Raw genomic sequence first — 15,758 nt, forward strand, 5'->3', positions numbered from 1 at the left:
TAAATAGTATATTCCAATTGACACACCATGCACCTCTACTAAACTTACTGTCGTGGTTTTTGTGATTGACAACGATCATGCGGCTGTGCCTCAGGCTGTTGCGAGTGGGCGTATGTCGTCCGGCGATCTTCATGCCCTTCATGTTTTGTGGCACCGTGGTGCTCATGTAGACGGCCTTTTTCAGTGAGAGTAGCGATGGATTTAGTGGTCTTTTCGATTACTGAAGATTAAGTCACTCACCTGCGATGCCTGCGGCGGTGGCTCCAAGTCGCTGAGGGGAATCTGTTCGTAGGTGGTCGCATAGCGCAGTGCCCTACCATGATCGCCAGCTGGAGCCGGCAGCTGTGGTGGTTGCGTTGGCGGATCGGCAGCAGCTGCCACTGCCGGCAGCTCATCCCGCTGCGGTACGTTCTGATACTTTGGCTCCGGCTTGACAATCGCCAGTGGTGCGCTCCTATTGGCCGCGGGTAACTCATAGTTGTTGATCCCGAAGAATTTGGACTTGGCATCGTTTAGAGCCGCCTTTACAGCGGCTATGCTGTGGCTGGTGTGGCTGCCATTGAGCTCCACTTCCACTTCCGGTTCCGGTTCGCCAGCCATGCCGGACGCTAGCTGCTTTGACTGGGAGGCGCCCAAGTTGTCGTAGGTGCTCACGGGTCGGACTGGTTGCACTGGCATGACTCCCCAATCGCCTGGCTAAGTGGACATTTCGGAACTAGGATGAAACCAGGCGAGAGCAGCGCTCCAGGCGCTACGAGCATAGTACTCTCGTCTGCATTCGCTGCAATAAAAATAAATAAACTGTACTTACAAAACTATAGCTAAATAATAGTCTAAAATACTTGATTACTGATTTAAAGTTTATGGATTCTAATCAAAATTCCCACGCCTTTGGATATGCTACTAATTTTGCAGGCAAATATTAGTTTCTAAATGTTTATGTTTTGAAATTGCAATCTTATCGAAAGCACGCAGATATTTTGTTAAATCAGAAAACAATTTCTGGTTCAAGGGAAAAGAGTATTGATTCAAAGCACCGGTGCGGAAACCTATATTCAAGATTAGTCATTTTTTCCGGTTTCATAGATTTTTTTCCGGTTTTTAAATGGGTCGTTGGCATCCATTGATGATGCTAGAGGGAGATGGAGACAGTGCGAGCAGGACGGACAGAGAAAGAGAGTGAGAGGGAGCAGTTAAAGATAGTTGTTATTCACAAATTCCAGAGAACGAGACGATATTGGTATTTGCTGGTTGTCGTTGGCCAGGTTGTTGCAACTCTACAAATTTCTGGGGGTTCTACAGTTACGGATCGTTGAACAGGCGCTCTTTTCATGTGAAAATACCAATTTATTTTTGCCGCTGTACAATCAATATATAAACCTCTAATTGAAGAACTCCACTACTTTCGATCTATTTAGGGACGCACACACACAAACACACACATCGAAATAAACAAAAAATGTTTCTGATCATCAAGCTAATAAACTTTACAACTTTTTAGAGAGCAAATTTGTCGTACCAACAGAAAAAACGAAAGTCCGATTCGGAATCGTTGCGATGGAGAACAGCGAAGGCGGGGAAAGCAGCGTTCAGAAAATGAAGCAAAAAAAAAGAAACTGAACCGAATTGAAATCAAAACAAAATCGAACTGAAACTGAACTAAAAAAGTAATAAAAAATAAAAATCTAAACGGATTGGACGGATCGTGAGTGCAACTGTACGCACCAAGAGGCGAAAACAAACTAAAAATAATTCTCATCGAGCGCCTTAAAGCGAGCCATTTCCACTTATGCATGCTCTCTGATCTATACCATGTGTGTGTGTGTGTGTACACCTATGGCTACACCTCGAATACCTGAACACACAGGTACATATAGACCCCACCACCTCGCTCTCACTCTCCCTTACTCTGCCTCACTCTCTCCCACTCTCTCTCTCTCTGTCTCGAGCGCGGAGAATTTATAAAAAACCCAAGCTGAGATCGCCAGAGAGTCGGAAAAAGTGGCGTCTTGGAAGTGGAAGGCATTTTAGCCAAGGTTAACACTATTGCCCACTTGCAGTGTGTAAACAAAGGAGCGGTCTCAAAAAATCGTTAAATTGGTTTTTTATTATATATTTTTATTATTATCATTTGCATTGATAAGAATCTGAATCCTTTTGAAGCTATATAAGTATATATGAGTATTTATATCATAAAAGTAAAGAAACAGCTTTGTTAGTTTACAAGAACATAAGCTTATAGTATTTAAGTTTGTGGATAATGTTGCTTACAAATTTACTATATACAACATATTAACCAAATTGATCATAGTATTTAGTTGCAAATGTATCTTGTAGATTAATTTCACGTCACACTATAAACTCGCCATTTAACTGGATTTGCATATAGTATCTTAACCGATATTCGCAAGCTTATCTATACTAAGCTTTTTATTACTTTAGATGGTTCAGTAATAAAAAGCTCGTGTTCAAGTTGGCAAGACGACTAAGCTAAGACGTTGAGTTTAAAATCGGCAGTAGTTTTGCTATTGCTGGCCACTCTTTTGTTAGCCCTCGATTTCAAGAGCGTTGAATTGCTTTGCAGTTGTCTTTGCATTTAGCAGTTAATCTAGTTATATCATACATGGGTAAAAATGTTAAATAATATTTGCCAACTGAAGCATTGCAATGCTGGCTCAAAAGACCATAAACTGACGTCAGCTGGGAAAAAAGGGGGACTGTTTTCACGATGAAGATGATGATGATGATGATGACGACAAAGCCTGGTCAACGGACCAATGCACCTTTGCGAAATGTTGCGGAATCATAAATTGTTAATCATGCGCAATGATGGATTGAGAATGAAAAATGTTACGATGACAAATGGACATATATGTTTTTTTATAAAGTCCCGCTTCCCACAAAAAGCTGAGAAGCCCCATTTTGACTTCCCTTTGCCGCTAGTTGAACCATAATCTGCCGTTTGGCTTATTGATTTTTATTGGCTGTCCGCAAAGTTGCAGAATTTTAGTTGCCAAAATAACACTTGTCATTGCGGTATATTGAACTTGGAATTAGGACAGCTATAGAAATAAAATCCGAAAGTCCGTTCATCACCAATTTACTTGCACAATTTGTCACAGTTTTCGACTTAGAACGTTCGGCAGTGCCAATTATAGGAATTAAACAAAACACGGCTACTTTTGTGATCCAGTTTTAGTACGGGTTTTTAAGTCCTACTTCTTTCATTAACATGTACTCGGCTTGGGTTACTTTGCTGGGAACCAACTAGCCAGCAAAAGCAAAGTGCAGAAAACAAGGAATCCGTCTTTTGAATACCCTCGTTTGAATTTAAAATTACATATCTCTCATTATAATAATAGTTTTTTTTAATAAAATTTTAAATTCTGTTTAATACCAAAAATTGTATGTAGTTTTAGAGCCAAGAAGCTAGTATCATAAGCCAACCAATTTTTATGATCAAAAAGGGAGACAATATTAATTAGTAAACTCTTGTTGATGCTAAAAGAAAGACTGTTTCTGATTTTGGTCACGCGCCTTTGCGCCCCCGCTAATTGCAAAATTTACACAAATTTGTATAGCTACGCCATTTTGGCGACATACATGTATATCAATCTATCCAAATACGGACTTTCTATAAATATATATTGAACATGAACAGTGTTCTTTTAAAAGAACACAATGTTCCAAGCCAAGCCATCGGATACATATGTGATATATGTACATATATCCCTGAAGAAAGGTGCGGTGGGCATCTGGTAATATAGTTATATTGTAATAATTAGCCACCGAGTTTTCCTTGATGGATCGGATAAACTTCCGCAGAGGGCAGTGGTGGCAGTGGCAGTATGGAACGCTTGGATCGACTCTCGACTCTCAAATTGTGTAAAGCTCTGCGATTGCGCATATTGTGTTTCGCGTTGCGTCGCCAACAACGTCACAATGCAAAGACCAAAGACCATAGACAGACAACCAAGCGACCAGCGAAAACCCACCGAACTACCGTCCGCCATTCGTCGAGCGGTAAATAAGGGTACTACACTGCTAGAAAAGCTGCTAAGCTGTCACATTCAAAACTAATGAAGTATGTAGTGCTTTTAAACAAAATTCTGGGCAGTGTTAATTACACAAACAACGAAATATTTGAGGTATTTTATGTAAAAGAATATATATAAAAATATCTAGATACAAGCAATTAAATAACTTTCGACACACAGAACCGGTTGAGTAGCTCAAATAAACTGTAAAGGTCGCTTTCGGATCGCAATGATAAGAAAAGTGTGGGAGAACATCAAAGTTTCTTAAGTTGTTCTCCAGCTGCATACTTTCGCTGAAAATGTGAAATGGTTGTGGAAAATCTTAACAGTTTGTCAAGTGTAAGAGACGATCGGTCAGCCAAGCAAACAACCAACCACCACCTACCAATGAAACTCTTGTTGGTGACGCTGCACAATGGGCTATATATTGCATTTTTGGTCAGCGTAATAAATGGTAAAAAGCTATAGAACTTTGGAGACATGGGGAAAATCGTATTGTGAAAAATTCGACATCTAAATAGGACCTTCAGGAAAATAAGTCATACGCGTAAATGGAAAAGTGCTCGCTTTTGCTCCATGGTGCGTTGGTTCCATTGGCGCGTCGTCGCTGCACATGCGCAGTACCTCGCGCAGCGCTGCGCCGTTCATATCATATCACATCGCATCGCATCGGATCGCATCGTGTCGAGTCGTGTCGTGTCGTTTTGGTTCGGTTCGGGGTTCGGTTCGGTTCGTGAGGGGTTCGGCTCGGTTCGGATGGGCTCGGCTTGGTGCAGAGTGGCAAGATACAGCATGGAGTGCGGTTCGTTGCGAACTTTGGTGGGACACTAAAACCAGTTATAAGCCAACTTTCATTCCAAGCAGACGTGCTGGGAGTTTCGCATCGGAAAGCGGCGGTTTTTTGTTTCGCCGTTGCAGCAGCAACAGCAACAGCAGCAGCAGCGTTAACTCGTGCAAATGCAGCCAGGTCGCCCAAAACGAGAAATAAGTTCACGTTCATAGGTAGCCATTAATTTTTCCCATTTTTCCTCGGCAATCCAATTCAGCCGCAGAAACCAAGCCGCGCTCTTTTTTGCCTATTTCTTTCCAACTTTATTTCCCTTATTTTGTTTTTTTTTCCAATTTTTTCCTGTGTGTGGTTACTGTTTTGTATATATTTTTGTTTTAGTGGTTTTCATAGTGTTTCTTTTAATTATGTTTTTTTTTTGTGTGTGAACTGGTCAGAGATTCAGTGAGTTTGCTTGTCTTACAGCTCCCACCCAGAGCAGACAGAATAAAATGGAAAAAAAATGAAAAAAACACGGCTAAATCCGGTCATATTGAATCATGCTCAGATATGAATGTTAGCAGTTCACGACTTATACGTATGGTACATACATACATACTATATATGCAAATAAAATCGGGAATGTTTTTGATCGACTGTTGTGATTGTGATAATGTGTGTGTGTGTGTGTGCCCCAATATTTCTAGTTCTCCATCAAGCCAAAAACCGTGTACTTTCACACACGCTTTAAATTAGCACCAACCAAAATCGAATTAGAGTGCCCAAGCCGAAACTTTCCCAATTCTCCACCAGAGGCCATCCACAGTAGCCGATAATTAGTGAAAGATATAAATATATATATATATATATGTGTATATAAGATAGTCGCTTGGCTCTCAGACGAAAGTTGTACCGGATGGTACCCAGTTTCAAGTTTTCAGATCCATATCCCCGGGGCAAAGTGAAACCAAGTCCCCAATGGGTTCTGTGTGTTTCAGAGTAGCATTGTAGTAGTATGTAGTTGCAACCTTGAAAGCAATACCAAAACACCACACTCACCCTCGGGCGATTTCATTTGTTTCTCTTTTATCCATACTATGCCATACCATACTATACCATACTATAATATACATATATATTTCATCGAATGTCTGTAGCTGGTAGCTGGTATTCTTTCGAATACCCATGGCTTAGCCGGGCAGCCCCCAAAAAGGGAAGCCATTTAAAGTTTACTTTTACTTTTTCAATCGAAGCAATCGAATGGAACTGACTCGCTCAGACAGCCAGACAGACTGTAGATATATATACTTTATAATCTAGTCATAGTCATGTATGTATATATGTATATGGCTTGCAAGGTATGGGAACTTAGGAAAGCGGTTGAATTGGACAGGTGAGGGTGATGAAGTCAACGGCCGACAACGGATACTATGTGATTATCACGATTATTACAATGCGCCTGGGTTTTTTTTTTTTAATGCAGTATCCACAATATCCAGTACCCAGTATGCACATAATATACATAAAACATCATAATTAGCCAGTGGAAATTCAGTGTGAATGCAAAGTGAAACCTTAATGAACGCATCACGATCGCTCACGCCATCTATGTGTTATGTTTATGTGTAAATCTTACAACAACTACGACCAAAAAAAAAAAACAAAAACACACGAGATATATATATATATGACTAATCGACAAGTGTGTGCATAAATTAATCGCTGCTGATGCCGCAACAACAACAGCAACAGCAACAACAACAACTGAAACAACAAAGCTAATGCTATATAGCCAAAGCTAATGCTAATCGGCAGCCAACGGCATCGGCATTATAATCATCAGCTTCAGTTTCAGCTACAGCTTCAGTTTCAACTTCAACTTCAGCAGCGACTTTTGCAGCATCCCGGGCATAATTAACACACCTGCCACTTGCCATTTGCCACCAGCAGATACAATGTTTGGCTGCAACATACTGTTGCACGGATATATAGCCGTGGCCACATCCATATCCACATTACAACGGGCCACAAAAAGAGCCATGACACCTCCAAATGCAATGGCCCTCATTATGCTGCTACTGTTGGCACTGTGCGCCGTTGGAAATGGCCAAAGTGAGTACATCCATCCTATGGTATTGACCCCAATATAAATACGAGTACACTCGTAATATATAGTATAGCCACACATGCACTCCATTTTCCAATTATCACCTCTAAATGGGGTCAGCGCGGTGAGAATTTCTCAAGTCGTTTGTTCAACTCATTCTTTGTGCCCATGGGAAAGCAATGAATGCAGCTTCAACTTGATTATAAATTGGCTGGACTCAGCCAAGTAATTTATTAGTTTGTTTTGGGGAAATTTACAGAAAATTTACAGACAAATCTGCGTTTTAAATAGCTGGAAATGGTGCCATATTGTTCAGCATCCTTATCTTGCAAACTGAGTAGCAAATTTTATAGTAAATAAATTCATAAAGAAGGAGGTGTTGAAGTACACGTCGTAAAACATTTACTGCCTTTTCTTGATATCAGTAACAAAGTCTGGATAGCCAAATAGTTCTGGCCATATTCCAAGTCCAGTAGTATCACTATACGAAATCCATAATAATGATCTTGCAGTTGATGGGGTGATTTCAATTAAAGTTTGGGAAAAGACATCCAAATTACTGTAAGACATAAATTGCCTTATGGCCTGTTTCTTCTGTTTCTGTTGCTGTTTTTTGTTTGCCTCGGCGGCAAGTAAATGGGGCTAACTCTTTTGGGTCAAGTGGAGGGAGGGGCAAGAAGAAATGGACAGCCAGCTGGAGTGAAGCAGTGAAAGTTTCAGAGACGCAGTGCTTCGAAAGACTGAAAAACACTCAAAGACACGGAGACTCAAAGACTCAAACACTGAAAGTCTAAAAGACTGAAAGACGGAAAGACTGAAAGACTCAGTGGTTGAACGACTTCTGCGACAATGTGTTTGAGTTGAGCCTTTAACTTGGCTTGGAGGAAGGCACTTGAAGCCACTTTGCTTGTGACATTCTTGTTTTAAAAGTTTCACAAGTTCACGTCGTGCAATACGTGATTGCGTTTGTACATTTCACCGTTTGTAAATTAACTAGACAACAGTTACAGGTATCCATCCAACCACATACTCTTATATATTTAGGTATTGCGCCCACCTACGTGAGCTAAATACCAATTTTCCTTGGCGATTTGCGTTTGATTACCATCGCCAACCGCGATGTTGTCACATCGGCAATATGGGGCACCTTTCTAATACCGGCACAATAACCAAATATCGACAAAAAAGCTGTTGGCTTACAATCGCTCACTTTTTTGCGCAAAACTACTTGTCAGCGCTGAAAAAAAAGTCCTAAATTATATACATACTTTTTTATTCGTTTGCCTAAGGATAATTTATTGCCTGATTTCGAAACAATTTCTCGTTGAGGTCTTTGAACGCGTATTGCCCCTTAACTTAAGTTTTTCTGAAGGTCAGCTATGAATCGCAGACCAAAAAACATGGTTAAATACGCAACATTCGGACCCACGTACAGTGGGAGTGTTCAGGACTTTTTCTGTTAAAAAATAAATAAATAAAGTGTATGTATAACTTTTCATTGCCTATCAAAACTAAACATAAGTAAATGCGGTTTAGTATGAAGAACTTAACTTTTATAGTTTCTTCTTGTTATTTTGAACACATTTATCCCACTGTGCGTGGCTTGTAGCATGTCTATAAAAGTTCCAGGCATCCTCCCAGGGTTCTGCCATTAAATAAAAATTGTCAAAAACCTGGTTTCCTTCTTTTCGGTTGCCCGATCCACGCCCTTTTATTCGGAGGAAGGTGGATGGATGGATGGGGGGATGGTTGGGAGTGTGTAGGAAGATCATTGACACCAGTAAAACCGGATGAATGCGATTCAAAACTCATAACAATAACGGCTCTTTGGCGGTTGGGAAAAAATAACATCATCGAGTTCAGCTAGCGCAGCTGTTACCATTACCATTTTTTTTTCTTTCTACCTTTGCGAAAACTCAAGACTGACTGGCATCAACAGCTGCAGTCGAAAAAGAAATAACAAATTGACGGCTTAGTCTCCTTCAGCCAATTTCGATCTAAGAAACCTACGTATGCAAAAAAAAAGTCGAAGATCTACTATTTTCAATTCGATTTAGTCAGGTTACGAGCGCACTTGGGTGTTATTTTGGCCAAAATATGAGCCTGCAAGTGGGTGGATCATTGAAATACACATAAATGCTGTTGAATTCACGTGGTCTGGGCATCTCTTTGGGAGATTATGTTCGCAAAAGAGTCGAGAAATACAGTGGTAACTGGGGCACTCAAACCGCACTTTGCATTTCGTAACCATTTTGTTTGCCTCGCAAAAGCGGCGTTCCCCTTGGAAACAAGACAAAACAGCTTGGCCAACTTGCCCTTTAACTTGGCCAAAAACATGTTTGCAAAACCGTTTCGCGCTCTTTTCCACATTGTCCCCTAATTGCCGCTTCATTCTTAATGAAATTACTCAGGCCCAAAGAAATATATATATAAATATATATATCTATATGTATATGCACAAAATAACTATGTAGTCTTTTTGTGTTGTTTTTTTTGCTAATTTAGTGGGCAAGAAACAATTGTGGGAGCATTGGAATTTTGTGGGCTTTTGCATATTTATCATGGGAATAGGAAAAATACTTTTCACAAGTTCTTGTCTCAAAGTGTTCGTTTATAAAATTACAATTTACTTGAATGGGTCACGGGATTCAGATGGTGAAACAAAGCTGAGAGGCTGAGAGCTACGAAAAGTAGAAAATGCCCACGCAAAGTAAAAAAAAAAAACACGAAGTCAAAGACACGACTTTTGGCGTCCTACTATATAAGGAATCGTTTAGCAAACTCCCAACTGAGTCGACTTAACTGGTTTACTTTTTGTGGCTCTTGGTGCTTCAGATACCTATTTGCACACCTCTATTTTTATATTTTATATATATTTGAATTCTTGCTTAATAGCTAATCGATATATGTTACATGTCTTCAGACAGAAAGTTTAATCAAACGCAAGGCTCATGTAAAAATTGTACATTTTTGTGGTGAGCTAGATTCATGTGGTTGTTTGAACAAAAGATTAAAATAACTAATTGTGGATTTCTATCCCTTTATTTTTGGGGAATTTTCATACATTTGCTTGGCTTGTAAATACGAAAATACCCAATTCTGAACACCCATTCAAATCGTAAGAATTTTCCCCGATAAATATGAAATGCACAGCAATTAGCACTTTCCAAAATGAATAAAAAACTGTGGCGAATCTGAGGCCATTAAAAAGCGCTTTCTGGCTACATTTAATTGAGCCAGTTTCTTGACTTAAAAAACTCGCTTGCGTCAAGCGGCGTGTGTTGTAGATATACGAGATTTAAGGCTTTCGTCTTACATATATATATATATATACAGTAAGTATCAGTATCTTATGTCTGCTGTTTTTTTAACTTTTTTTCAGTCTGCGGTCCGCCGGCGGTGCCGCTGAATGCCAAGGTGCGAACCATCACCGTTGACTCGCAGATTGCGGAGGCGCACTACGAGTGCGACGCTGGCTACGAGCTCTTCGGGCCATCGGCGGTCAAGTGTGACCGGCGGACAGGGTGGGAGCGGGAGCTGCCCTTCTGCGGCGTGAACGTGGCGTACCGCAAGCCGGTCAACCAGAGCTCCTACACACGGAGCGGTCCTGCCAGCTATGCGAACGATGGCAAGCCGGGCAATAAGGTGAGTTGGCCACATCCTTTGAAATTCACGGGGAAAAACTGCAGAGTAGATGCAGACTTTGATGCTCAACCTTATTTGATTGATTTACTGCAAAATATATTAATAGTTCGATGTGTAAACTATTATTAACAACAATGTGTTTGTTTTGGTCTTCATGTTGTTTTCAGTTCCATTCTATGCTTTTTCATAAGAAAAGTCAAAGTTCAAGGTGTTCAGGTGTCAAATTTATTTTTGCATTAATCGCATGGAAATTATACATTCAGTTTGCTAGTTGTGCAGTTTGCTTTTTTATGTGCCATTTTAGCAACAGAACTGGCTTCGGATTAACAACAATATCAAATATAACTGTCAGACTTAGGCAAAATATAATGATGTATTTGCATCTCAAAAATGTGATTTAAAACAAGTTTATTTTCATTTTTATACAATACCAACATAAATTTATAAAAATAGAATAGTAACCTATTTAAATTGATAATGGTTACTTCATAGGAAGTTTTCATATGTATATGCAACTAACTTGAAATATTACTCATCCGCCATGTGGGTCAAGTAGAAAGTGTCCATCTTGAGTTTGGTATGAAATAAAGTTCTTTCCTCCTACCTAGAATCCCGATGGCCAGGAGTGCTCCGAGACGCAGAAGGAGCCATCGCCGTGGTGGCGCGTTGACCTCCTCACCCCGCAGGCGGTGCACGTGGTGCGGATAACGACGCGCGGCTGCTGCGGCCACCAGCCACTGCAGGATCTGGAGATCCGGGTGGGCAACAGCAGTGCGGATCTGCAGCGTAATCCGCTGTGCGCCTGGTACCCGGGCACCCTCGACGAGGGCGTGGTGAAGACATTCACCTGTGCGCGCCCGCTGGTCGGTCAGTATGTGGCCATTCAGCTGGTGGGCGTGGAGGGCAGCCTCAGTCTGTGCGAGGTGGAGACGTTCACCAACGACGAGTTCTCCGTGGACCGATGCCTGAGTCCGAAGATCGGAGTGGAGACCGTAGTAACGACATTCTCGAAAACCTGCTACGACTTTCATATCACAAAAGGAGAAAGCTTCGACAAGGCGCAAACCATTTGCAAGCAGACTGGTAAGCTTGGTCATCTATGCTATGCCCATGGTGTGGCATTAATGAATTCCTCTATAATGATAGGTGGCGACTTGGTACACGACTTTCGTGGCGCCACCAGCTCGTACATCTTGTCCGAGCTGGAGCGCCGGAAGAGCGAACTAAAGCCGCAGCTCGTGTGGATTGGCGCCCAAAAGGAGCCGGGCATCACATCGCGCACATGGAAATGGGTGAACGGTAAGGCTGGCCTTTACTACTACTATGACTTACAATTATTTCATCACACATATCTGCACTTTCAGGCGATGTGGTGCAAAAGCCAGCCTGGGGCAAGGACCAACCGAATAACTACAATGGCGAACAGAACTGCGTGGTCCTCGATGGCGGTCGCAATTGGCTGTGGAACGATGTGGGCTGCAATCTGGACTATCTGCACTTCATCTGCCAGCACTGTAGGTCTTGCCAATGCGAATAGTCAGTGTCATCGGGGTTTCATCAACTCGTCTTTGTTTGTCTCTTTGCCTTCTTCCGGCAGCTCCATTGTCGTGCGGCTCGCCGGATGCCCAGCAAAACACCACTGTCATGGGCAAAAAGTTCACTCTGGGCGAGAAGATCCAGTACACCTGTCCCAAGGGCCATTCGCTGCTCGGTCAGACGGAACGGGAGTGCAGACTCGATGGCACTTGGAGTGGCTCCTCGCCGAACTGCAAATGTAAGCGATATTGTGCAACCTCTTCCACTGCACCATTTTGCTGGAACATTATGGCAAATGGGGTCGCCTGCGAAATGTAATTAAGTCCAATCAACATTTAACTAAGAATTATTAATCTTCCGCAGATGTGGACTGCGGCAGTCTGCCGGAGCTGAAGTTTGGCTCCATTCACATGTCCGAGGAGCGGACGAGCTTCGGCGTGGTGGCTACGTACAGTTGCCACGAGAACTACACGCTGATCGGCAATGAGAATCGCACGTGCGCCGTGGACGGCTGGAGTGGCAAGCAGCCGGAGTGTCTGGTGGACTGGTGTCCGGATCCGCAGCCCATTGCCGGTGGCAATGTGCGATTCAATGACAAGAGGGCCGGTTCCACGGCCACGTATGTCTGTGAGCCGGGCTATGTGCTAGTTGGCGAGGCGGTACGTGTTGGGAACATCCACTTTTGGACACCAACTATTATCAATTAACTTCTTTCAAAAGATCATCTCGTGCGGATTGGGTGGCGAGTGGTCCAGCAAGACGCCCTCGTGCAGATTCGTGGATTGCGGTGCACCGGCGCGACCAAATCGTGGCATTGCCATACTGCTGAACGGCACCACCACCGTCAACTCGGTGGTCAAGTACGAGTGCGACGAGGATCACTGGCTGGATGGGCAGTCGGAGCTGTATTGCACCCGGGATGGCAAGTGGTCCGGTGAGGCGCCCGTCTGCGAGCTGGTCACTTGCGAGACGCCAGCGGTGCCGTCTGGTTCCTTTGTCATCGGCTACGACTACAATGTCCACTCGAAGATCCAGTACAACTGCGATCCCGGTCACATCATGCACGGCACACCGGTGCTCGAGTGCCTGGACACCGGGGAATGGAGTGCCGATGCGCCCTACTGCGAATGTATGTTAAGAACAAGAACTTTTTTATTTATTGCATATAATACTTTATTCCGCTACAGACATCGACTGCGGCACAATCCTGCCCATTCCCTATGGCAGCCACAAGTACGCGACGAATACCACCTATGTGGGTTCCGAAGTGGTCTTCAGTTGCTCCCAATCCCACAAGCTGAGTGGCGTCCTCAAGCGCACGTGCCTCGAATCTGCCGTCTGGAGCGATGCGTCGCCCAAGTGCGAGGGTGAGTATACAAATACATAGTAGATACCCCTCATGGATGCAGTTTGCTCACGGTTGCGGTCTTCCATCTTCCACAGAGATCCGCTGTCCGGAACCGAAACTGGCGGCGCATAGTCTGCTCTCCGTCACCGGGAATGATCGCATGTATGGCAGAACACTGATCCGCACCTCCGAATCGGCGCAGAACACAGCTCAGACCTACAAGTAATTGATAGAATGCAGCATTGGTGGTGCCCCTTCTAATTCCGTTTCATCATCTTTCAACTTTCCTCTGCAGGATTGGAGCTCTGGCCAAGTACCGCTGCGAACGGGGCTACAAGATGGTGGGTGAGGCACTGGCCACCTGCACGGATAGCGGACAGTGGAGCGGCAGCATTCCGGAATGTGTGTGTAAGTACTACACAGACTTGCTTAGAATTCAGTTTATGCTATTTACTTGATATACAATCCATTGCAGATGTGGAGTGCGGTGCGCCGGAGAGCATTGGCAATGGCAAGGTGGTCCTGGCCACAAATGCCACCTACTACGGCGCCGCTGTCCTCTACGAGTGCAATGTGAACTTCAAGCTGAACGGCGTATCCCGTCGCCTGTGCACGGAGCACGGTAACTGGAGCCACGAGGCGCCCGAATGCGTGGAGGTGGTCTGCGATACGCCCAACATCAGTGAGAATCTAATTGTGGAGGCGGGTCCACGGGCGGTGGGTGCCGTGGCCACCTTCAAGTGCGCCAAGGGCAGGATCATGATGGGAAATGAGACGCGCGTGTGCCAGAAAAACGGCAAATGGACGGGAAAAAGTCCCACCTGCAGACGTAAGTCATTCACATCTCCACTAATATCTAAATGTGTTCATACCCACATATATCAATCTCATTTTCAGCCGTCGACTGCGGTCGTCCGCTGGCCATCGAGAATGGCCGGGTGATTGTGGTCAACGATTCCACGTTGTACGGCGGCTCGGCGGAGTACCACTGCATACCGAACTACAACCGGATTGGTCAGTACCTGCGCAAGTGCACCGAGGATGGAGCGTGGAGCGGCAAGCAGCCGCGTTGCGAACTGGCCACGGCGGAGGGTCAGGAGACTTCGGAGCTGGGCACGGGCGTGGGCATTGGGGCCACCGTGATCGTCGCCCTGCTGGTGATCTTCGGCTTGATATTCCTCTATCGCAATAAGGCGAGACCCGTGAAGAACACGGAGAATGTGCAGGCGGCGGAGACGAAGGATGAGCGCAATGCCGCCGTTATGTCGTACTCTACGCTGGAGGCGAACAACCGGATGCACATGGACAACAATCCGTCGGCGACGTTCAACACGTTCCACGGCGGAGCCGGCGGACGGAACAATGGCGGCGGTAATCCGGATGCCAACAGCAATGGCGAAAGACTGAACAACAATCGTTCGGGTAAGTGGTATGCGAATTATAAAGAATATAGAATAAAGATTTTATGATGATGCCTAGGGTCAACTACATATGATGGCATTCAGCCTATTAAATATTTAGCAAAAGTTAGTATAATTACATCAATGTCATTGCTTTACAGAAAACATTTACGATCAAATACCAAACGAGCAATTCTACGACGCTCCCTACGAGATGCGCACCAATGATGAGGTCTACGAACCGGAACCGGTGGCCAGTAATGTCATCACCATCAATGGCATATCCGTGAGATAGAGATAGAGATACAAATGGATCTTTGTAACTTTGTGTTGATATCATTTTGAAGGAGGCACCGGATGACAGAATTAATTGACGAACGTTTAACGTTAGTTTTGTGTGTTAATAACTGTACATATTAATTGTTTAAGGGAGGTCTTGAGTTACTCGTAGTTCGCCTAAATCTAAAACATGCTCACCCTATGTACACTGTGCACCCCACATGTACACTGTAGCCCTTCGTATGATTTAGGTCTATTCATATACCGCATAATCTATTATTATTATTATTATTATTATTATTATTATTATAATTATTATTAAATTTATTATTATAATTATTATAAATATTATACATATGTATTTAACATGTCCAAATCGATGTACCTACTATGCAGTCCATGTACTGAAATCGTGACTTGTCGCGTAGGAATTTTGGATCACGAGCCGAAAGATATTCGCTCCATATTCATACTCGTATTTTTTTGTTTGTGTTAAAAAATGTTAAATTATTTTAACTATTGTAGTGAGAGGAGTAAAACAATTTTTTTGTTATGCAATGTGTAAGAACTCGCCAATGTGTGTAATGTAAAAAGCGTTAATTTTACGTACAATTAAACGATTGTGGTTGACTAATTTATT

At 43.3% G+C, this 15,758-nt stretch overlaps 2 protein-coding genes across 4 annotated transcripts in view; one reads left to right on the forward strand and one right to left on the reverse strand.

Moving 5' to 3' along the window:
* Positions 1-15,758, reverse strand: part of LOC6523989 — a 30,596-nt gene that overhangs the window by 915 nt on the left and 13,923 nt on the right. Inside the window, exons 1-3 of one of the 2 annotated variants that reach the window (XM_002099825.3) lie at positions 1,520-1,738; positions 241-781; positions 49-175 (exon numbers count right to left, since the gene is read on the reverse strand). In XM_002099825.3, the coding sequence (XP_002099861.1) occupies positions 49-175; positions 241-678 (565 nt within the window). In that variant the 5' untranslated portion in view covers positions 679-781; positions 1,520-1,738. Of the gene's footprint in view, positions 1-48; positions 176-240; positions 782-1,519; positions 1,739-15,758 lie in introns of those variants that run through there. The other variant, XM_039371961.1, reaches the window with a different exon arrangement.
* Positions 4,844-15,756, forward strand: LOC6523990 (sushi, von Willebrand factor type A, EGF and pentraxin domain-containing protein 1). Of its 2 annotated transcripts, none has more exons than XM_002099826.4 (15): positions 4,844-5,039; positions 6,287-6,915; positions 10,293-10,555; positions 11,164-11,638; positions 11,702-11,854; positions 11,920-12,069; positions 12,153-12,329; positions 12,455-12,750; positions 12,812-13,220; positions 13,279-13,458; positions 13,535-13,661; positions 13,735-13,847; positions 13,915-14,268; positions 14,337-14,861; positions 15,001-15,756. In XM_002099826.4, the coding sequence occupies exons 2-15, from the start codon at positions 6,759-6,761 to the stop codon at positions 15,132-15,134; spliced, it is 3,513 nt and encodes a 1,170-aa protein (XP_002099862.1). In that variant the 5' UTR covers positions 4,844-5,039; positions 6,287-6,758; the 3' UTR covers positions 15,135-15,756. The 2 variants fall into 2 exon arrangements, with proteins under 2 accessions (XP_002099862.1, XP_039227859.1); XM_039371925.2 differs by having other exon boundaries at positions 4,844-5,004.

This window comes from Drosophila yakuba, chromosome X, assembly GCF_016746365.2.
Source record: "Drosophila yakuba strain Tai18E2 chromosome X, Prin_Dyak_Tai18E2_2.1, whole genome shotgun sequence".
Taxonomy (NCBI): domain Eukaryota; kingdom Metazoa; phylum Arthropoda; class Insecta; order Diptera; family Drosophilidae; genus Drosophila; species Drosophila yakuba.